General features: G+C 32.8%; 1 protein-coding gene and 1 long non-coding RNA gene across 2 annotated transcripts; one reads left to right on the forward strand and one right to left on the reverse strand.

Moving 5' to 3' along the window:
- Positions 1-2,762: 2,762 nt before the first annotated feature.
- On the reverse strand, positions 2,763-15,524 carry LOC148276677 (E3 ubiquitin-protein ligase RNF10). Its single transcript, XM_088233961.1, has 10 exons — positions 15,177-15,524; positions 14,910-15,090; positions 13,149-13,352; positions 11,690-11,780; positions 10,896-11,080; positions 10,563-10,767; positions 7,954-8,389; positions 7,147-7,398; positions 5,687-5,958; positions 2,763-4,397 (listed from the first exon to the last, which is right to left on the reverse strand). The coding sequence occupies exons 1-10, from the start codon at positions 15,250-15,252 to the stop codon at positions 4,119-4,121; spliced, it is 2,181 nt and encodes a 726-aa protein (XP_088090087.1). The 5' UTR covers positions 15,253-15,524; the 3' UTR covers positions 2,763-4,118.
- Positions 15,524-21,526, forward strand: LOC148276678 (uncharacterized). Its single transcript, XR_015823681.1, has 4 exons — positions 15,524-15,986; positions 16,500-16,562; positions 16,786-16,875; positions 21,283-21,526. It is a non-coding gene; the product is annotated as an uncharacterized LOC148276678 (long non-coding RNA).
- The last annotated feature ends 207 nt before the right edge of the window (positions 21,527-21,733 follow it).

The following is a 21,733-nucleotide window of genomic DNA, read 5'->3' on the forward strand; positions in this document are numbered from 1 at the left end:
TTTTATTTATATTTTAAGATTTTAGTCGTTCTAAAAATGTATTTTAATGTGCCAATATGTCTTCTTGCTCATATTGATCATCGTGGTTTCGGATGTGACAGGGTTTAAAGAACACCTGTATATATAAAAATATGTGTACACACATATGTATATGTGTATATAAACATTACATACATAAATATACACACATACATGCATATGCATGTATGTGTGTGTATTTATGTATGTAAATATATTAAATATCTTTTTGTATACCCCTTTACCTATGTGGGTACATTTCCTTATTTTTACTTATTATTGTTTATTTTAGTTTTTCTTACTTTTAATTTAATATTTATACTTATGTTACAGTGCTACACTTGAATGTATTACTAATAAATGTAAAAGCCAATAAATCGTTTTAATAAAAAAAAAAAAAAAAAAAAAATGAACAGTATTTCCTTTAGTCTACTCCTGTCTAGTTTTAAATATCAATTCCATCTCACTTTCACCTCTTATCTTTACAAGAACAAGATGACAAAAAGACTTGATTTATTAGCTTCATGTGTTGGCATTTAAAATTAAGTAAATAATGTATAGGATAAGATTCATTACTAAATTATACCTTGATAAAGAAGCTTGTGTAGCTAGGAAACCAGTAGCTAGAAAAAAATTAAAAATAAGTGGTCAAAAAAAGTTCTTTTACATGTATATATAATTATTTGTGAATAAATAAAACAAATATATTATGTAGATGAACTACTGTAAAACAAGCAGAGTTGATAACCTTATTCCTGAAAAACTTATTTCATCAATATAAAAATATAGTTTAATGAGTTTTTCTTACCTCACAGATTAAGAGCCTTTGATCTACTGTTAGAGATGTAAGATAATTTTCTTGATAGGTAGGTACCTTCCTCGATTATACTCATCACATTACAGGTGTTTCATCATATTAACATGTTACAGCACTACCTATTGACCACTTTCTTTAATCCATTTAATTTAGGTCAACTGACCCGAAACATGTGGACCGTTTAGCATATATATTTAAATAAAAACTTCATTTACCTTTTATTTTAGCATTAGATAAGGTACGAAATAGATTGTTTTATCGTTACTCCTGGAGCTTATGGCAATGCCTAAGAAGCTCCAGTAAAATGCTTCTCAAAGCCGCTGCAGGATGAATCCACTCACCCCCCAGCTGTTCAAGCAGTGGTTACAAATGCTAACACCGCCAAAAGGACAGATTTATAATAGATTTGATTTCGTTCCAGTAAAAACTCTTTATTTTTTCTTTTCGTTTCATATCGTTCATTTTTATTAAGTATAATTGTTATTTTTAAAAACATTTTTGAATATTTTTATTTAATTAAAATAAGTTAGTTTCTGCATTGTTTTATGAAGCTAATATATTTTTTATGGCAAAATTAGCTCAGCAGTATTTTCCTTTTTACTGGATTAAGAAATATTATTATTTTTACTGCGAATTTAATTTACTATCATCGTCATTCCCTTGCCGCTGTGCATCTTGATCATTTTTGTAACATGAAAGTAAGATAGCCAGTCCAGGAACATAGTGTAAAAAAACCATTTTAAATAAATATTTTGTCGGGAATTAAACCCCGAGACCTTAGATAGAGAGTTAATTTATTGGCTATGATAGCGTCCTTATCTCCGTCGTTCGTAGGTAGATTAGGTACCTACATTTACACTCTGTATCTGTAGTAGCTACCTGTATGTCTATACTGGCTCCTTTGTTCCTTTATTGTTTTCGTAAATCTCTTATCGCCCGGTTCGGCGCTTCGATGTCAACTCAGCAGTTTTATGATGTGACACCTGAAACTTACCCGACACTAATTATAAAATGTGTAAGATGAAATCGATTTTATGCATTATTATTTACGTTTAGATGAAAACATAGATAATCGAATTTTATTAGTCCTAAAATGTGAACAAGATGTTAGTTTGTTTGCTAGAGTTTATTAGATATTGCATATTTTGCTGTTCAATATCAAAATTTAAAGAAATACTTTTACATATTGACTGTAGAATAACTTATTAGATAATTTTTCCATTTTGTGTAACAGGCCCATTGTGTCCCATGTGATGTTCCGACAGAGCCAGCAGAGTCAGCATAAGTCCCCGAAAGAATTCTTTGTGCTTCAGCTAAAGATTTTCTAGAAAAACATAATGCAGTAAAATTCCCCGCAAATACTCTTTTTTTTGGCACAAAATACAACATTTAATGCTATAAAAAATGTGTTTTGTTTACATTTCGGGAGAATAATGTATACTGTCATTTTAGGCCTAATAGTGGGTTTCAGGATGAAGTAGGCTGCACAATGTAAAAATGTCAGGAAAGGCAAGAACTTATTCAATTCTGGATTAGATTATTCTTACTGCAAAAGTCAGTGAAAAACCAATTTCATAAAAGTAATCCTAATCTCATATCATTTAATAATTATAACCTACATAACTCTAAATAAGTGTAATTAAATAGGGATAATCATATGGGATCATATCCCAACAAGCGGTTGGGGTGTTCGCCTACCATGCTTGAGGTCCCGGGTTCGATTCCTGGCAAGGTTGTCGTGAAATATTTTTTAACATCAGACTGATAGTAACAGATGGCTATACTCTGCATTTAGTTAAGGAATTTACGCAGTGTCCTATTCACCACCGGGTGCTGATGGGGTTTAATGATGCTTGCATGGTATGTACATATTTTTAATAGTTTTTTTAAAATTAAGGTAAGGGGAATAATTAAATAAAAAAGAAGCTTTCGATAATACTTTTATTTGTCACCTCGCAAATCTTTCTGGCCCATGCCACGCACATTAAATATTAAGTAAAATCACAAAAAAAATATTTGAAACGTAATATATGATTTCTAGCATAACTATTATTTTAGCATATACTTTCGAATCAGGTATATGTACCCTTTTAACTAAACTGTTTTAAGCATTTTTAACCTTTTCACCAAGATATTATAAATTATTTTTTTTAACTAAAAGAAAAAAAATAAACATACGCATATTTAAAATTTTGATCTTCACTAGAAAGTTTCTAAACATTATTTAAAGAATTTATTTATTTAAAATTTGCAAAAAAACAAAATCAGAAAAAAAAATCAATCAAAAAATTTAAATGCTACTAAAGTAAAAACATGGTATTTATAATATTTACCATGAAAGAATAATGCAAGTAATATTGAGTAAAAACCATTTGAAAAAATATTTTTCAACTGGACAAGCAATTAAACTAATTAAAATTGTAATAATCAGGCAGTGAACTGTATATTTAACATTTACTATTAAACCCTCGAAGTAATTTCTCACGGAAACGGCACTAGAAAAATTGTTGAAATTGATTTTATTATTGTTACACACTGTTTCAACAGAGCACTTACAATGCTCTTCTCAATTACATGTGTACATTTATTTTGTAATTTGCATGCTAGCAAGTTAAATAATTTTAACAGAAGATAGTTTCATAAAAAATTATCAAAAAAGAAAAACATGAAAACTTTCATGGTAAAACAGAGGTAGAGAGCATTTTTTATAGGAAACATGGCATTTATAGGGTTTATGACCTGTAATTAATTTATGTGACCATATTCATTTTACAGTTTGAACATCCATATTTCTTTAATTATTCTATCTGTTGATTTATAGCGCATATGCCAACAATGCAAAAGGTACCGGGTTCGATTTCTTACCATCTGTTGAAAGATGGTTAAATACGATATGTCGGTTCTATAGGCATATTGAGGAGTATTTCACCTGATTCTTCAGCATATTCCGTAAAAAAAGTTATGGTGAAAACAAACCATGTTTAATGCGTCTAATGACACTAGAATTAGGATTGTAAATGAAAATTCAGATTTTTGGGATTTTTTAAATACACAAATGACATTCCATATTTTGCCATCTTTCAACATAACTATTTATTTAAAAATACTGCAATATTTCCTAGTCTCTGTACCGGTGCTTGAAGAGTAAGACTGTCCATCTTACCTTCACGCAATAACAAAATATTGAGATACGTTGCGATTGGTATACCAATGCAGTGTCTTATGCACCATTAAAACGAAAAATAAAAAAAAAGCTATCGATAGTTAAAATTCAGAAAAAAAGTTAAGTGTGGCGTTGTATTCCGGTGCTGAACAAGACTTTAGCCCTATGTTTCTTCTTCTGCTTTCCTTCCTTCGCTTGGCGATTGGAAGATGATGGAGTAGCATTGAGGAGGGCTGCAGAAATGGCTTCACTGAGGCTGACATTGTAGGCCGGGGCGTGTGCTCCTGGCCCTTCTCCGTCGCTGCCCTCGGAGTCGTAACCACGCGCTGTGGAACGGACAACCGGCTCTTGTGCCTGAGGAGATGGTCGAACTTTCCATACACCAGTTCCTGAAGCCATCTAAAGACAAGCGTTCAAACTAATGGCTTAAGTAACTTAGACAGTTAGAAAATGGTAGTTGATTATTGTGGATAATTTATATAGACCCATTTTTGTAAAAATCACCTCAAGGGCGCTGAATTAATATTAAATAATATGTAGAATATTCAAGTTGTCTATACGGTAATACACCCTTTTTATTTTTTTCAAGGGAGGAAGAAAAAAGTGTAAAACTGAGGAAAACGGTAAAGTGAGGAAATAAAAAATGTACGGAAAAAATAGGTATTACATAAAAATAATTTGCTACACTATACTGTACATATACTTCCAGAAAAGTTGTAAAAACTGTGATAATTGAGGATTGTTATTTTTTTTTTTACTATTTTCAATGATTTCACTAAAAATGTTTTTACATTTTGTATTTTTTCAAACAATATTATGTAATCCGTTTTTTTATTTGATTTATAAACAGCTTTTAGAATAATATGATTTATTGTTTCAGCATTTACTGAAACTGATTTATTGTTTCTGCATTTTTCCTGTACTGCTTTTGGAAAAACTTTTTGAATTTATTTAAAATAAAACACTTTGTAAATTTACCACACAAGAGTTTAATACATTAAAACACGACTAGTTTCGGGTAATCAGTATTACCCATCCTCAGGTGTAAATATAAACTTAACTTAAATACATACACAGATTAATACTTAGGTACTGATAGGGTCGGGCGGAAGGGGGAAGGCAATGTGTGGTGGAGGGGGTTGGGTTTTCCTAATTATATATTGATAGCAAGGTTGATGCATTTTGAAATATAATATTATTAATAAAAGTTTTCTCTGAATTTTTTTTTTTTGTATTTCAATATTTTCTAAATTGTTCATTATTATTCCTTTATTTATGACCGTATGCAAGAGTTTAATTTTGTGTGAATGAAAAGATTCATTCACACTTTTCATTTATGAGTAAATAAAAAAATATTAAAAATAAATTTTTAATTTGCATAAAGTAACGTACAATATTTTATTCCCTAAATGTTGGGAAATTTTATTAATACGGTATCACTTTTCTTTCTATATATTTCTATCACTAAAAACTAGAAACTTTGGTCTAGAATGTCAAGTTTATTTTTATATGATTATGCTAATTTTTTCCATACATTTCTCATTTCCTCACTTAAACGTTTTACATTTTTTTTGTTGCTCCCTTTGTATATATAAATTTTGGGGCCATTTTTTTGTTGTTTTTTTTTGCCTAATTAAGGAGTAAATAGGGATTTTCAGAATTTAGAGGTGCGCAAGTTTATAAAATACCTTGGCGAATGACAGACTGCCAGAATGTTCGCTTAGAGACGACGAGGTGGTAGGAGAGTCGTCCTCTTCCGGGGCCCCAAGTTGGGAGGGGAAGTGGTCCTCGCCCAGCGGGGGCAGGCAAGAGGGGAAGTGCTGGTCAGAGTCTAGACGCAGGCGCAGCCCGGGCCCGCCGCGCCCCAGCAGAGCTTGCTCCCGGCGGGAGATTACGCGCTCGCGTTGCCGCTCCTCGCGTACCTTGCGGGCCAGGTGGCGACGCCGCTCCTGCAACTCCCCTGGGGAAAAAACACAAAATATATTTGAATGTAAAAAAAAAATCTCTCGCTATCCTATTTGTAAGTACAGTAATTTAAAATGAAATGATTTTTATATTTTAATTTATTTATATCTTACTTAAGGCTATTTACAACATTTCGAGTTTGTCCAAATTTTTGTAGAAGAGGACTGAATCTTACCCACATAAATAAAGATTTCAGCTCTTGAACTTGACAAACATCAACAGATGAAAAATTGAAGAAATATAGATGTTCGAATAAGGGCAGAATGGTGAATGTTACAGTGTGTAAAGTGGCCACTTAAACTGTAGATGCCTAGACTTCTTTATTACGTTCTCTGAAATTTTATTCATCTCTGTTGTGATATGTTAATAAGGTTATTTATTATTTTTTGGTTGTCCTCCAGGGCACTTATTCATAACCATCATTCCCTTTCCGCACCTAATGGTGCATAGGCAACTCCATTGGTATACCAATTGCAGAGTATTTTGATCATTTTTGTCACACAAAGTTAAGATCATCTGTCTTAACACTTAACCAGGGACAATGAAATATTCAAGGGTAAAAACACCTTGATTTAAATAAATATTTCATATCAATTATGTTGGGAATCAAATCCGCAATCTCTTGTATGGTGCGCAAATGTTAAGGTAATATTACTAAAATGTTTTTCCTAACGCTGGCAGATGCTAACTTTCCTCGTCATCACCAAACTACCTTCGAGATGACCCAAGTTTTTTTACGAGAAGTTACCTTAATAGGTATAAAATGGGGAACAATGCTTTTTGTCCAAGTGAAAAATCTTTAATTCCAATGTCCGTTTTCCAGCCTGCAACGCCATTATCTTGAAGTCGAATGCAGGAAATATGTAATATCCCAAACAAATGTTCACATTGCGATTAAAATTAGTTATCATGCACCATTGTTCTTAGATTTTGCAGCAATTGTGATTGGACGCATCAATGTAATTAATCAAAATCAATGATCCCATTTCCAAGAAGAATACATTGGGAGTCCCGAGTACTACAGGCTTGTACGTGATGTTTGTGTAAGGCAACTAACTACAGAAGCCTCAAGTACATTTTTTAACCATTTAAAAATCTACCATGGTGGGGCATTCCTTGGAGTAATTTTGGGATTTTTGTAGCACGTTTTTGGGACGTTTTAAAGCCATAATGAGAATCTCACCACCGAATGCTTGTAAGGTGTCGCTGGTGACATAGGGAGGGCGGAGATCCACCTGCAGCACGTCGTAGGGACAGTGGATGGGAAGATGGCGCAGGCAGCGCAGGCGGCGCCGCGCCTCCTCCGCCACGGAGCCGGAGGTGCGACGCAGGACGCGCGCGCGCAGGTCGCGGGGGGCCCGGCCCAGCGAGCCCCAGGAGGCCTCCAGCATGCGCACCTCCAGCCCCTCCAGGAACACGGCCTGTCCGTCAGCCGCTAAAATCATACATTCACTATTTAGACGTTGATTTTTTACGTGGAATAGGTTATTTTCAGAAATCAGAAATAACGTAGTAAACATATTAAATATGTAGAGCAGATTTTTAGAATGAACTTCCATTTAGTGCTTGATAAATTGTATTTAAAAAATGTTTAATTACACGCGGAAAAAAAATTAACTGTACAGCAAAGGTTCTCGAAAATTTATGAAAGAATTAATAAAAATGGTTTTAATTAAAATGAACTATTTTAAAAAAAGCCAATAAATAATGGCATTGTTATGTTGTTGTTGCAACCGGCAACAGATTTCAAGTTTGTGGGGTAGCAATATTTTTTTAATGTTTAGCGGGAACAAATTATAAGTATCCAGGTGGATGAAGAATGTAGTTTTATGTGTGAGTTTTAGTGTTCTATACACTGCGCTTCTAGTATGCAGTACAAATGGTTCTAAGATTCTAATAGATAAAAGTGTGGTCTAGAGAGAAATTTGTACAAAATAAAATTAACAATTAGATTTACATTTCAAGCATGTTATAGAAATAAATAGAATACCTTGATAAAAGTAAAAGAATTTGGATTTATCTTCCTCCATTTTTTTTTGCAAAGAACTTTGAGTAGGTGAAGGTATAGCAGAAGATTCAGTTAAAGAAGATGGCAGTTGGAACTCAGGAGCGTCAGGATTCAAACATGATGCATCATCCAATACATTGATTGCCACATCATTAATTGGTTTATGTATTCCTAAGTCTTCCATTAGATCGATGACGTTGAGGCTGTCGGAAGAATTGTCTCCGATAGAATTAAACGGCAGTTTATGATTTTCTTTCGGAGTTTCTCGCTCAATATTGGATTGAACCGAGAGAAGACTGCTTTCTCTATTCTGCAGTTGGTTCAAAGCTTCCTGTATAAAACAATATTCAGGATTGTCAGATTCCACAGCCAGCTGAGTTGATAGCTCTTTTCGCTCTCGATTGATGATGTTCATAACCTTAAATACAAACATGCTATTAAAAACAATATCTTTACTACTTATTTATTTAATTTTTCAAACACTTAAGTAAATATTTGCAATAAAATTTAATAAAACTACACACACAGTGATGAATATTTAGGGCTAGTTGTACCAAAAAAGTAAGGTTAAATAAAGTTTAACAATTGTTGCGTTTTTGTCAAAATGCGCAAAATTAATTATTTTCTCATGCAATCCATTTTGTCCACTTTGATGGAAAAAGGAACAATTATTTAAAGTTCAATTTTATTTAACTTGTGAAATAAAATGCTTTTATTTCTATTTAAAAATCAAAATTAAAGTTTTTTTCTTGGATAACTTTCCTGTTCAATTAATCATCTTTAAATTTTTTTACTTCAATACTTTGTCTTTATATAAGTAACCAATGTACCTAATAATGTATATGTGTTAGTCTAAATTTCAAGAGACGAAATCTGTTGGTGCAAAAGTAATTATATTCTGGTTATAATTTTTTTTAAAGTATATTTTTATCAGAAATACCACAGAAAAAAATAGTTTTTTTTATTTTTTTTTTTATTAAATGCTTTTTTAATTGAATAATTATGAAAGAACGGCGTTCGAAAATGACAAAATCGAATGATTTACTTAATTTTTATCAGACTTCAGCTCAGTAACTTGAACGTATGAGCACGCCAGTACATGCCAAGAATTTCTTTTATTGTCTTTGGTTATTCCGATCGCATTTATAGCGCGTATTAAGTATGTAAAAACGCGCTATTAATGCGTTTGGAATACCAGCCCTGTTAGTGTCAACAAATACATTCTCGTTTTTATTACTCGGCTACGCCAGAAAACTCTTATGAAAGAATTTTGTAATGTCACAATGTCGCCCCTGATTAGCGCTTGCTAACGTCAATCAACATAATCATCCTAGTTTTTATTACAGTATTTCAGCTATGCTATAAATTTTTTTATAAGAATAGCGTCTACTCACATCAATTAACAAAAAAAAATATATATATCATGGTTTTTTGGACATACCACAAATTACAAAAATCATTTTGCATAATAGATATCAAGGTAAGTAATTACTTTGTGATTTTTTTTAATCAGGATTACGGTTGTTTAGGATGTTAGCAATTCTCAAAATAATATTGTTATTTGTTTAAGTATTAAATTATGTATTTAATTACTAACTAGCGGTTAACTAATGAAAATAGATTTGTAAGTGTTTATTTGCGAATAATAAGGTAGGTACTTTTTTCATTTTTGTCTATTAACAACTGTTATATTGGCCAACCTGAATCGACAATATAGAGTCACCAATCACAATACTTGTACATTAGCGCATGGATTTTAAACAGGAGACACTTATTGAACTCACAAAAATTAGAATTAGACTTTCATGGTTTAAGACTACCACTGTTGTTGGTATTTTAGTTCTTGTATTTAACTGATATGCCATGAATATTAAGGAAGAAAAAAAAAATTACTTACATAATATTTATAAAATTACAGATGTCTTCATTTTAGATACGAAATACTATGGGTCATATATTTACTTTCCAATAGTGCTTTTGCAAAAATTATGACCTAATTGTACACATCTAAGACCCTGTTGTTCATTCATAAGAACATTTTATTTTTCAACAGATTTAAAATAGATTCTCGACTAATAAAATTGATTAAACAAACACCCTTAATTGCATCATCTTCCATTAATAAACTTCATTTATTTGACCAGGTGGTAGTGATCAAAAAAATTGCGAGATGTCAGTTCAATAAATTACGCATTTTGTGTGCTTTTAGCAATAATACCTACCCTCATTACTACTTTTCTTTTGTTAACGGCTTTAATTAAAGTATTAAAGCGTCGATCTAAATATTAATTAAACTATCAAAAATTGTAATCGAACCGTGGCAATGTACATTATAAAAAAAATGCTAATAGCGATAAGATTCAAATGGCCAAATAATATTAATTATAATTGACATATATTTCAACCATCGCTGCTTTCACTTATATGTATAAAAGTTCAATTGTTATGTTTATCTATGTCATCTGTCATGTACTGACGCGCTTATACATTCAAGTTATGCCACTATAGCCTTAAATAAATATAAAATCCTGTCTAAATTCAAATTAAATTTGAGAGCTAAAAAATATTATCATAATTATTGTAATATTCACCTCCTGATGATTGGCTGTGAGAAGTTTAGAGAAAAGGGTGGTTTGTTTTTTTTCCGATACTGACAGTATAGAATCTCTCTCTTGGATAGGTCCATCTTCCAGATCGGGAGCCGGCTCCACCAGGGTGCTGCCCTGCGCACGTCTCATCAGCTTCATGTTGAGTTCTCCGTCCACTGGAATACTCTCCTGCCACACACCTTGGACACTACAATGGAAATATTCACAACCCACTTCCATTATCCCCTTTTTGATAGTTATTTTATATTGCGAGTACTTATTAACGTTCTTCATGACAATGGACATTTGTTGTTTATGTATCTTGCAATTGTTTACCTTCTAAGGTGCTTCTTATCTATCGGCTGGAAGCAGATCGGGCAGGGTCGGCTGGTCTCCTCCGACAGGGCGAAATAGTGCAGCAGGCAAGGCCAACAGTAGCTGTGCCCGCAGCGAGTTATCCTCCCCGCCACCGCCTCCCCCAAGCAGATGGGACATGTCAGCGGCTCCCACACACGCACATTCTAATGGACAAATTATAAATTACAATTTTTTACAAACAAAATGAAATTATTGCGCGGTTAGCATTAAAAGTAGCCTAATTGTTTGAAAAGGTTTTGCATTATTGCAATCTTACAAAAAACACAAACCGGGTGACAACAATTTATGCAATTCTACAGAAACGACAGTTACATGTCGTAACCCACAAAAAATAAGAAAAAGACTTAAGTATGTAGAAGTGCTAAAATATGTATTCTTCATATACTGGCAAAGTGTTATAGTTGTCATGGTTGTCATAGGTTCCATGGAGTTGGGATTTGTATCTCAATAAATGATACATAAATATATTGTATACTGAGCTATTAAATTAAAATTAAAATGTTCTTTCCTCATAATGATCTGGATATTTGGCAATCTGGATGACTTGAGTTCGGATAAACAGCGTTCTACTGTATTTTTCTTTTCATTGATTATTAAAGCAATGCTAACATTTATTAACCAGAAAACATTTTTGCCCTCTCCTGTAAAATTATTCAAGTGTGGGTTGCGACATATTGTTCTCATTTCATTATCAAACATTATTATTGTTAACTGGTTTTGATCTATGATTTATAATTTTAAAATGAACTTACAATTTGTTCCACCAGATCCCAATTAACAGGAATATCAGGGTCCACGAGGTGGGCTGAATAGTTGCCATCAGATTTCACAACAAATTGACAACTGAAATAATACAATTTTTTTTATTTTTTTATTTTGTTTTAAACAAAAGTGATTAATTGGATGAAACAAAGTACTAACGCGTTGTTTTTATTGTGTCAATGGAATTTGAAAATGTGATTCTTAGTTTAAAAGCAGTTTTTTATAAGTCAGGACATCAAAAAATAGAACCAACAAAGTTGCTTTTTAACACAAAAAAAATACAGCTAAATACATTTTTTAATATTTGTTATTACTATCAAAAAGTGAAGAAAAATGCGACATCGACTTTCTTTTAGGTTTGGTTTTGAAAAGGTTTTAGAAAGGTTTATATTTCTGGTTTGAAAAAAAAAAAATATATATATATATAATTAACCTAAATATCAAAGGATATACTTTTGTAATAGAGTTGTGACAGTGTCAAATTTTTTTTTTAACCGCTCATGTAAAGTCACATCCGTCGTGCTTCTATGATCATGACGATATAGTTTGAATATTTACAAAAAAACCTGCTGTATAATTACATAATTATTTCAGGAATGTTCGCAAATCCATACTAATATTATAGATGTGAAATTGCGTTTGTCTGTTTGTTTGTTTACTTCACGTGGCAATGGAGTGACTACTGTTCAGCATGATTTTTTGCAGCGATACAGCTGGAGACCGAGAAGTGAAATGGGCTACTTTTCATCACGAAAAAAAAAAACACTTCCTCAGGAAAATTCCTAGTAGAATAATGATTTTACTTCGCAATGAAGCAACCGATTGATGTAAATTTTTGCAAAGGAATAGCAGAAGAGCTGACAAGTGTCACATGCAACTTTTCATTCTAAAAAAATATCCCTCCCTCGGGAAAATTCTTAGTGGAAAAATTAATTTATATTAAAACAGAATAACAATGCTACGTTGCCATTGATAGTCAGAGAACCGGCAATCAATATAGGCTACTTTTATTCCGAAAAAACATATCATTCCATTGAGAAAAATTCTTCTTGTTAAACAACAAAAATAATTCATTAACTAATGTCTCCTTAATACCACGCAAGCAAATCCGAAGGTAAAAGCTAGTTTCTTATAAAATAAATAAGTTCACTCGAAGAATATTAATGAAAAACTAACCATTAATTTAAAATTCAACATATCTATGTACTTGTTTGGCTGCTAGCCAATTTTTAAAGGTGACATTTTGTCACTCGGTATTTACATTGTGACTAAAAGAGTAGCGATTTTTTAGGGATATTAAAATTATAACAAACAAAATATACAGCAGAAAAATTAATGTTACATACAACTTACTGATCACTTAAATTATCCAATAACAAGTCACAAGCCCAGTAAATGACGTCCATATTGAAGAATTATTCCAGCTCTGTTAATTATAGGTTGACTTACTTGCTTTGTAGGAAGAGTTCTTTGCTGTGTTTATGTGTGTTGGTGTAGACAAGTCCATGGGCCCTTCGCCCTCCTCCTGCACCGCCTCCCACCCCCCCGTGGGGCTCACGAGAGGTGTACTGGAAATTCAGCAAATGATTCAAGTTTTGCTTCTTACTGCCAGGCAGAAATACAGAGCCCACTTCAGTGCCATCTCCTTCTAACCTGTAACAATACATTGATTAAACAATAATTGCATTTTTTGATTGCAACAGTTATTTGTTGCCAGTGACAGTGTTCAAACTTTCAACGGTAATAAGTCAAAAAAATAAGTTATTCAATATAGAAAAGAAATAGGTTTAATGATATTATGTCCAATGAAGACAAAATATAGATTACATTCGCAGCTATTTAGCTAGATTAGTTGCCGAAACATTATTTTTTTTAAAACTCGCAAAGAAATAAGGAGACAGACTACACACTCGACAAAACTGTCATAAAACAAATGTGCCCCCTACCAGTCGCAGTCCCGCCATGGAAAGAGCTCTGCCATGGAAATAAGGGATTTTAGTACATGGCATTTTGGAAAATTATATTTTAAGAAAACTCTCAAGACACTGAATTGTGGGAATAGGGTTAACTCACAATAAAGGTTTAAGCATTACTTAAAACAAAAATCCAAAAGCAAGCGAATAGTTTTAGTTAGCTTTTAGGATCAACATCAATTTTTGACGCACACTATTGACATCATTTTTTATTTATTTTATATTACGCCTCTATTCTTTTGCGAGTGATTTTGATGCATTAAAAAATAATATATTAGTAATTTTGGAATCTCAACTCAGAAGAGGATTAGTTTAAATAGTTCGTATCAAAAAAATGAACAATGACCACAATAATTTACTTAAATTATTCAATACAAATGAGTTAAAATATACTCACCCATACTGACAGCCGAGCTGTTTTACAGATTACATACTGTTGTGCAATAGCACTTGATTGTACAAAATCAACTAAATATCAAAGTTTAATTTCATCAGACATCTTAACATTTGCGCAAATTGTTAAGATAAAACTCTCCAAAACACTGAATTGTGCAAAACTTTTAGGGTTAACTCACAATAAAGATTTGAAAAGCAAACAATCACATCAAAATCAAAAGCAAGTGAATTGTTTTAGTTAGCATTTAAGTTCTTCGGCAATTCTTGGCCCAAACTATTGACACTATTTTTTATTTATTTTATAATACGCCTCCACTCGTCTTCAAGTGATTTTGATGCAATTTTTTTAAATGACTAAAATGTCAACTCTGAAGACATTTAGTTTAAAGAGTTCTTATCAGAAAAATTAAGACCACAATAATTTACTTAAATTGTTTAATAAAAATAAATAACAATATACTCACCTATACAGACAGACAAGCTCTTTTACAGATTACTTACTGTAGTGCAATAGTTCTTGGTTTTACAAAATCAACTGAATACTCAAAGTTTTAATCCATCCGGCATCTTAACATTTGCGCAAATTGTTAAGATTTTAATTTAATGTTCAGAATTTTATTTTTTTATTTTAATACTTAATATGAGTAGTAAGAGTTATAGTATTATGTACATGACAGAATATCAAGAGATAACTTTAGAGATATGTTTTCACTAGAAATTAAATCAAGGTCATTTATAAAAATGATAACAGTCCAACCTTTGTACACCTCGTTGTGCAATATCAAAATATATTACATTCGGATTATTAGAATTTAAAAATAATTATTGTAAATTTATTTACCAGGTGTCCGACTTTCCACCCAGAGCACCTCCGTGATACGCTCCCCTTGGCTTTGGGCGTTTGTCAAAAGATTTGTCTTTCTGAGGCAGAGGTTTACGAGTCGTGTCACTTCTTGAAGAGGCATTGCTGGGAGATTCACGTTTCTTACTTGAACGAGGCCATGGTTTGCTAACTGATGCATCTAAAACAAACAAACAACACGATAAAAATAACGCTTTGTCCGTTTATTTACCTAACCACGTTTCGTAATACACGTAATCGCCTCACCTTGTGTTTTTTTAGAATCAATATTTTGATTCTTCGTCTGCGACTGAGACGATCGATTTTTCGATTTCTTTTCCATTATAAATAATCTCAATTTCCGTTCCGCCAACCCTGGAGAAAGCCTCTCCGCATGGAGTAACCGAAATCACCGTCAGACCCTTCATTTTAGCAAGCCATGTTTATAAAAGGTCTAAAAGAAAAATATCAGCTTCCTGATGATCGCAAAATTTGGCAGGATATAAGTTTGAGGTAAGGGAAACAAAAAGCAAAGGCTTTCGGGAGCAGGAGACTCCCTGTCGTCGATAACGACGAATTAACAGAACGAACCACCAGAACCGTATCGCCCCAACCAGGCAGTTTTCAGCCAATACAAGACTTTCTAGTCATTCTTCCGATGTCGCACAAGCCACTTGCTAGTAAATCAATACAGTTTGTGGCGCAACTGTCGGCGGCGTGTGCCCAGCCACGCCGTGCCGGCCGGCGTCCTTCTAGACGAACCGCCAATTTATCCGTTTCCATTCGAAATCGCTGTCACACTGCTCTCTGTGTTTTTGCACTTTTTCTTCGAAATACCGAGTTGTTGCGTACCGAATCGTAATTCTACGAAAAAACTACATCGTTTTCCGAAACGATATCCACATTTATTTAAAGAACGGATCAATCGTGTTCAAAGTCCCAAATTTATGAATTTATCCGATGACAAGATTAATCGACGTTGTTTTGTGTGCATTAAACACTTCAACGCATTCAACTTTAGCCAATACAATGACATCCAGCTTTTATTGTGCTCTGTGCCTACCATTGGATTGCCAGGTAAATTACATGATATTTCATACATAATTATTTCAAGAATTTGTCTCATGTTGCACGTTTATTCGTCCCGTTTGCCTGCCCTGCAAATTTATAACTCAGGGAAAGCATACTTTTATTAATCTGGACCCATTTTACAATTAAAGTTATTAGTATTTCTGCAAGAAAAATATATGTACGACTTAGGTTAGCTTTCCACTGTAATTGCACCTTATTTATCTGTCTTGTGTCTATACAATTGCAAGTCTGCTTTTGGAATGTGGTGTTTGTGATTTGTCTTACAGTTTTGCTATATCGTTCCATATTTTTTGTCTCAATCGGAGTTTATATTGTTTTTACAGTTGATTAATCGGGTTATAATGTATGTACAAAGTTGGCGTAGTGCCTTTTCCTGCAACTTCCGACATTTTTATTTGGTCATTATTTACAAACAATTACTAGGGTGGCATGGTGTGTATACAATTGTAAGGATGTGCTTTTGCAATGTGGTGTTGGTAATTTGTATTTTTTTTACAGGGTTTAACAAGTCACCATCCAAAGAAAATAGTTTTCATTATTTACTTGGTGAACAGAGTTCGGGTATGTATTTCTATAATTTTCACATTTCCTTACACCCCTTCTTTCAGACTTATGTTCTATCTTAGTTATTATATTATCGTTAATGCTTTCTACACGTCCTAACCATCTCAGCTTATTCTTTTCTATTCGTTCAAGCCTTACTCGATCTTTCAAGGTTTTTCCTGAAATTCTTGCATTATGTTATCTGGTATGATGTTCATTTTATTTTTATTGTGAATTTCAGTCGGCGTAGCTGTTACTGAAGAACTCCCCTGTGCACTCCCGGAAGGCGTTGCCAATTGCAGTGGTACGACTTTCATCCAACCTATTTCTGGTTTGTAGTAATATTTTTTTATTTTTGTAATAAAAATTTACAGACATACATATTTATATATAAGAGAAAGAGAAACATCTTTGTTTCTTTGTTAAAAAGAAAAAAATACATATAAATTCAGGAGAGTTCAGCGTGTGTAAGAGTTAATGGGAGATTTACATCTTGGTTTGCGATCTCAAAAGGCATGAAACAGGGATGTGTAATGTCACTATGGTTGTTTAATCTATACATGGACAACTGTATGAAAGAGAAAGAATGTATGGGTATTGGAGCAAAAACTGATAATTTTTCAGTCAGCTGCTTGTTGTATGTTGATGATGCAGTTCTGTTAGCAAGCAGCAACGAGGATTTGCAACAAATAGTCTCTAGAATGTATGATGTATGCCTGGAGAGCCAATTGGCGATGAACCAAACTAAGTCTAAAGTGATGATATTTGAACGTAGTTATACAGAAAGCAGCCAGCCATAGAAAAGTGAAACTGAGATAATAGCCATTTTGTGAAAAGGGTGAATTATAAAATCTACACAACAGTTGGAATGTTTTTGACTAACAAATGATAACAATGAATACATAAGTTTTTTTAAATATTACAAACAAGAATCTTATTATGTATTTGACAAGTTTAAATGATTTTTATAGTACCATAAGATTTTTCTAGTTTTGTGGGTGTTTTCTGCAAATTTACAAATGCCGTTTTTGTGATCGACAAAGACTACAGTGTCTGAGCGTGGGCCATTCCTTTTTTAATTATTAAAAAGTTTATAGCACATTTATATCGTATGACATGACCATGAAAGTGACCCTCTCAGTTGAAACAAATTTCTGACCCATAATTTTCTCCAGCTAATCGGCATATTAAAGCTGTTTGTATTTTCGAAGAACTTAAAATGTATACATACAGTTACTTGTCCGACTCATTGACACATTGTCACATATTACTAATTAATAATGTTTTTAGATATCAACGCTGATGACATATCAGGCCCACTGCGTATTTCTGGTCTGAGTGCACTCCAGCAGAGTAATGTAGTCCAGTAGTCAATGTTAATATTTAGATTTTTCAATCACTTATATGATATTTGAGGAAAATAATTGTATTCTGTGCTTTCCCCGCTATTATACCCGACCCAGTGATTACGAAAATATTGATGTACTTCGTTGAATAACTAATTGAATATTTTAACTTTAATATAATAACTCCTATCTAGTGAGGTCCCAATATCACCGGAAAACCCCTTAATTAAGAATATAAACAAATAAGTAAAGAGCCATAAAACATAAAAATAATTTACCATGGAACCTAATGTTTGTCAATTAGGATGTTTGAATATTAACTAACTAACTAACTAACCATCACGCCATTTCCCCAGAGGGGTAGGCAGAGAGGATAGAACGCCACACCACTCTGTCCTGGCACACTTCCTTTGCTTCCTTCACATTCATACATCTTCTCATGCACGCACGTCGATTATTCCGACTTTTCACATAACCACTTTCAAGAATTTGTTGTACTTGATCATGCCATGTCTTTCTCGGCCTTCCTCGACTTCTACAACCAGACACATTCGCATCATAAATCTTTTTAGCCGTTCTTTCATCATTCATTCGCTCCACATGAATGTTTGAATATTAAAAAAATAATTTGTTAATTTATTATAATGGGTACCCACAGTAATGGGAAATTAAAATGTTTTAGCTGTTCATTAGGTATTAATTATTACTCTACAAAAAAAACGTAATTATTATTATACAAACTCTATTCTACAAACTATTCTACAAACAAAACGTAATTGTGGTAAATGAGGTATATCAGCTCGATATTGATCCAAGAATACTTCAGAAAAAGTTTCTTCGATTTCTTCCTTAAGAGTCATATAAACTATCATCACATCACTTAGAAGTTGATCGTTATTGTCTAATTCACTTTCGGAATAGGTTGAGCTGCTAAGTCTCCAAGTTTCTCGGTGAGGTACTATTATTTCTATATCACTTTCACTATCCGTTATCATTTTGAATGATATATTTTGTAAATTTATTCACAATAAAAAGGACGCTTTGCAGAGTTAAATTGTTTGTTAGAGTAACAAAGTAAGATTAAATATATATATAAATGTAAAAAATATGTAATTTACCACAGCTGTTTGTAATTTCGGCAACTGTTGTCTATCTCGCTCAATCCATTATGCGTGAACTAGCTATTAGTGAAACGGAATATTTTTCTTGGAAGAAATATCAATTTGTGAGACAGTTGCACAAAAACTTTTTTTATTTTTTATTATATTACAACTACCAAGAAATAACATAACTTCTTAGTACATTTACCAGTTATCTTTAAGTTTCAATCTAAATAACTCCCTACAAACATTTGGACATACTCTTAAAATATTGTTGATTAAAAAACTTGCATAAAAAAATTAAAGTGTTTTTAGGCATTACCTAGGAGGTGAAATAATTTATCTAGATGAAACTCACCGACATCAATAAAGGTTTGATGCCGCCCGTCAATTAAAAAATGCGTTTGTAGTGTCTAGAGGCGATTATTGTAATGGTATCTATGCAGGTCTACCAATGAACAAAATGACTCGCCTACAATCTGTATTGAATACCGCAGCGAGACTTATTTTCGGAATCTCTAAGTTCAGTCATATCACTCCACTACTTCAGGAACTACACTGGCTACGTTTTCCACAGAGGGTGGAATACAAACTCTGTTGGCTTATGTATATGTCACTGCACAACTCTGCTGTAAATAAAATAAATATCCTGAAACAGGAAACCCGTGAATTGTACCTTCGGGGTGGTACTGAATATAGAGTTCACGGGTTTGAAATTGAAGGCCATGAAATCGTACAAATGTTTGATGTGCCACATCTTTTGAAGGGATTTAGAAATAATATGCTAGTAAAAGATGTACATTTTGTTCAAAATTTTGTATCAAAAATAGCAAAGTGGTCCCATATTGTACAATCATACACATACGATCAAGCAAGAGGGGAAGACTTTTTCCAAATGTACAAATTAACCGATAGTCATATTTTCCCCGACAAACTAAGAAAAATGAAGGTCAAGGTTGCTGCTCAGGTATTCAGCAGGACAGTAGGAACTACCATGAAATCTTTGGCAGATACTGTGGATGATATTGACAATGGGGCATCACAGACTGCTGATCTTATCTTATTTATAAATAAACTTTTCGACAGTTTAAATGGCAGTTCTCTCAATGCTAATAGTATTATTTGTAAATACCGTTGTGGAGTCAGATTAACATCTCCCCACTGGAAATTTTGGCAGGAAGCTATTTCCATCTTAAAATCAGTAAAATTTGTAGATTCCAAAAACCAAAAAATATCAGTACCACCTACAGTGCGTAACTGGATTACAACTTTGGAAGCAATATCATATTTGAGTAATAAATTACTTACATGTTATAAATTTACTTTTGTGCTTCCACGTAACCTTAACCAAGACCCCATTGAAAACTTTTTTGGCATGGTAAGAAGTCAGGGTGCACGTAACATAAACCCCTCTAGTTCAAATTTTATAGATGCTTTTAAGTCGCTTCTCATATCAAACTTATCTCATACTCACTCCATTGGAGCAAATTGTGAAAATGATGACGGTGAAATTTTAGATTCATTAAAACTTTTTTTAACATCGGACATCGAAGTACAGGAACAATTTCATGTTGATGATCACTCCTTACCAACAAGTTCTTCAAGACAGAAAAGTAGTCAATATGTTGCGGTTTGTAAATATATAGCTGGTTATGTGGCAAAACGGGCTTTATCTAAATTTGGATCTTGTTGTGAATGTAGACTGGATCTTAAATCTGAAACACAGTTACCGGGGCATAGTTTAATAACTTCTAGGGCATGTGGTCCAAATACTTTAATCCACCCAACAATCAAAATCTATAAAGTTTTTAATACCATTGTCAATCACTGCAAAAATAATTTACCGACTATTTGCCATAAGTTTCATGTTATGTCGAGTTTGAAGGAAATAGTACTATCTAAATTAAATTCAGCATGTTTATCTTGTCCAGCACATAGAGGCCACCTTTTTGATTTTATTGTTAACTTAGTATTGCAATTATATATTTTTTCTTGGTGTAAACAAATTAACTTTCTATTAACTGGGCGAAAAAAATTAGAGTCTTGCATTGTTGATCCTCTCAAATTACAAGCTAGAAAGTGTTATAATAAAAGACTTAAGAATAAGAAGCGCAGACAATAGAGTAGATACATGCATACCCTTTTCTTCTTACCTACCATATTAGCACTTCATTTCATTACTTAATAAGCTTATAAGTGCTTCCTTCCTGCTTTATTCCTAAGCAGCAGCCTAGAAATGTCAATGTGAAATAAAATAAATTATCCACCATTAATAATATTCTTTTGTTTCAGAATGGTGATTGTTGATGCCATGTCTCTTAATCTTCACGAAGAAAATATTTTTCATCCAGGAATAGCAGGGATCCAATGCTGATCACAATGCTGCACAATTTTGTTATTTTTGATAATCCAATATACTAACCACACATTTATATAATATTATTTTACGAGTGTCAGTTTTCTTTCTCGATTCTTTCTGACGCATCTAATAGAATCGAGGGATTTATTTTAACAGTAAAATAAAACTATTAAAAATATTTTTTAAAATTTTTATTTATGTATTCCTATTCCATAATAAATTTAATGTGCAAAATCAATATAAAATTGTTTTTTTAAATACAGGACAGAAAAATTAAATTGCGTGCTAATACTTGTATTTAATTAAGCAATTTTGTATTGATATTGTACAATAAATATCAATATACGATGCAACGCAGTGATTTGAATTTTCGCGCCATCGTCA

Source organism: Micrasema longulum, unplaced genomic scaffold (assembly GCF_059751315.1).
Source record: "Micrasema longulum isolate JH-2025_06_02 unplaced genomic scaffold, ASM5975131v1 h1tg001166l, whole genome shotgun sequence".
Lineage (NCBI taxonomy): Eukaryota > Metazoa > Arthropoda > Insecta > Trichoptera > Brachycentridae > Micrasema > Micrasema longulum.

Bases quoted from the DNA above. Each gene is read 5' to 3' on its own strand.
- LOC148276677 (XM_088233961.1), bottom strand. From the start codon at position 15,252: ATGGAAAAGAAATCGAAAAATCGATCGTCTCAGTCGCAGACGAAGAAT. The intron at 15,091-15,176 runs GTGAGGCGATTA...TGTTTGTTTTAG, and splicing joins TGATTCTAAAAAAACACAAG to ATGCATCAGTTAGCAAACCA. The intron at 11,781-13,148 runs GTAAGTCAACCT...GTATTATTTCAG, and splicing joins GAACTCTTCCTACAAAGCAA to TTGTCAATTTGTTGTGAAAT.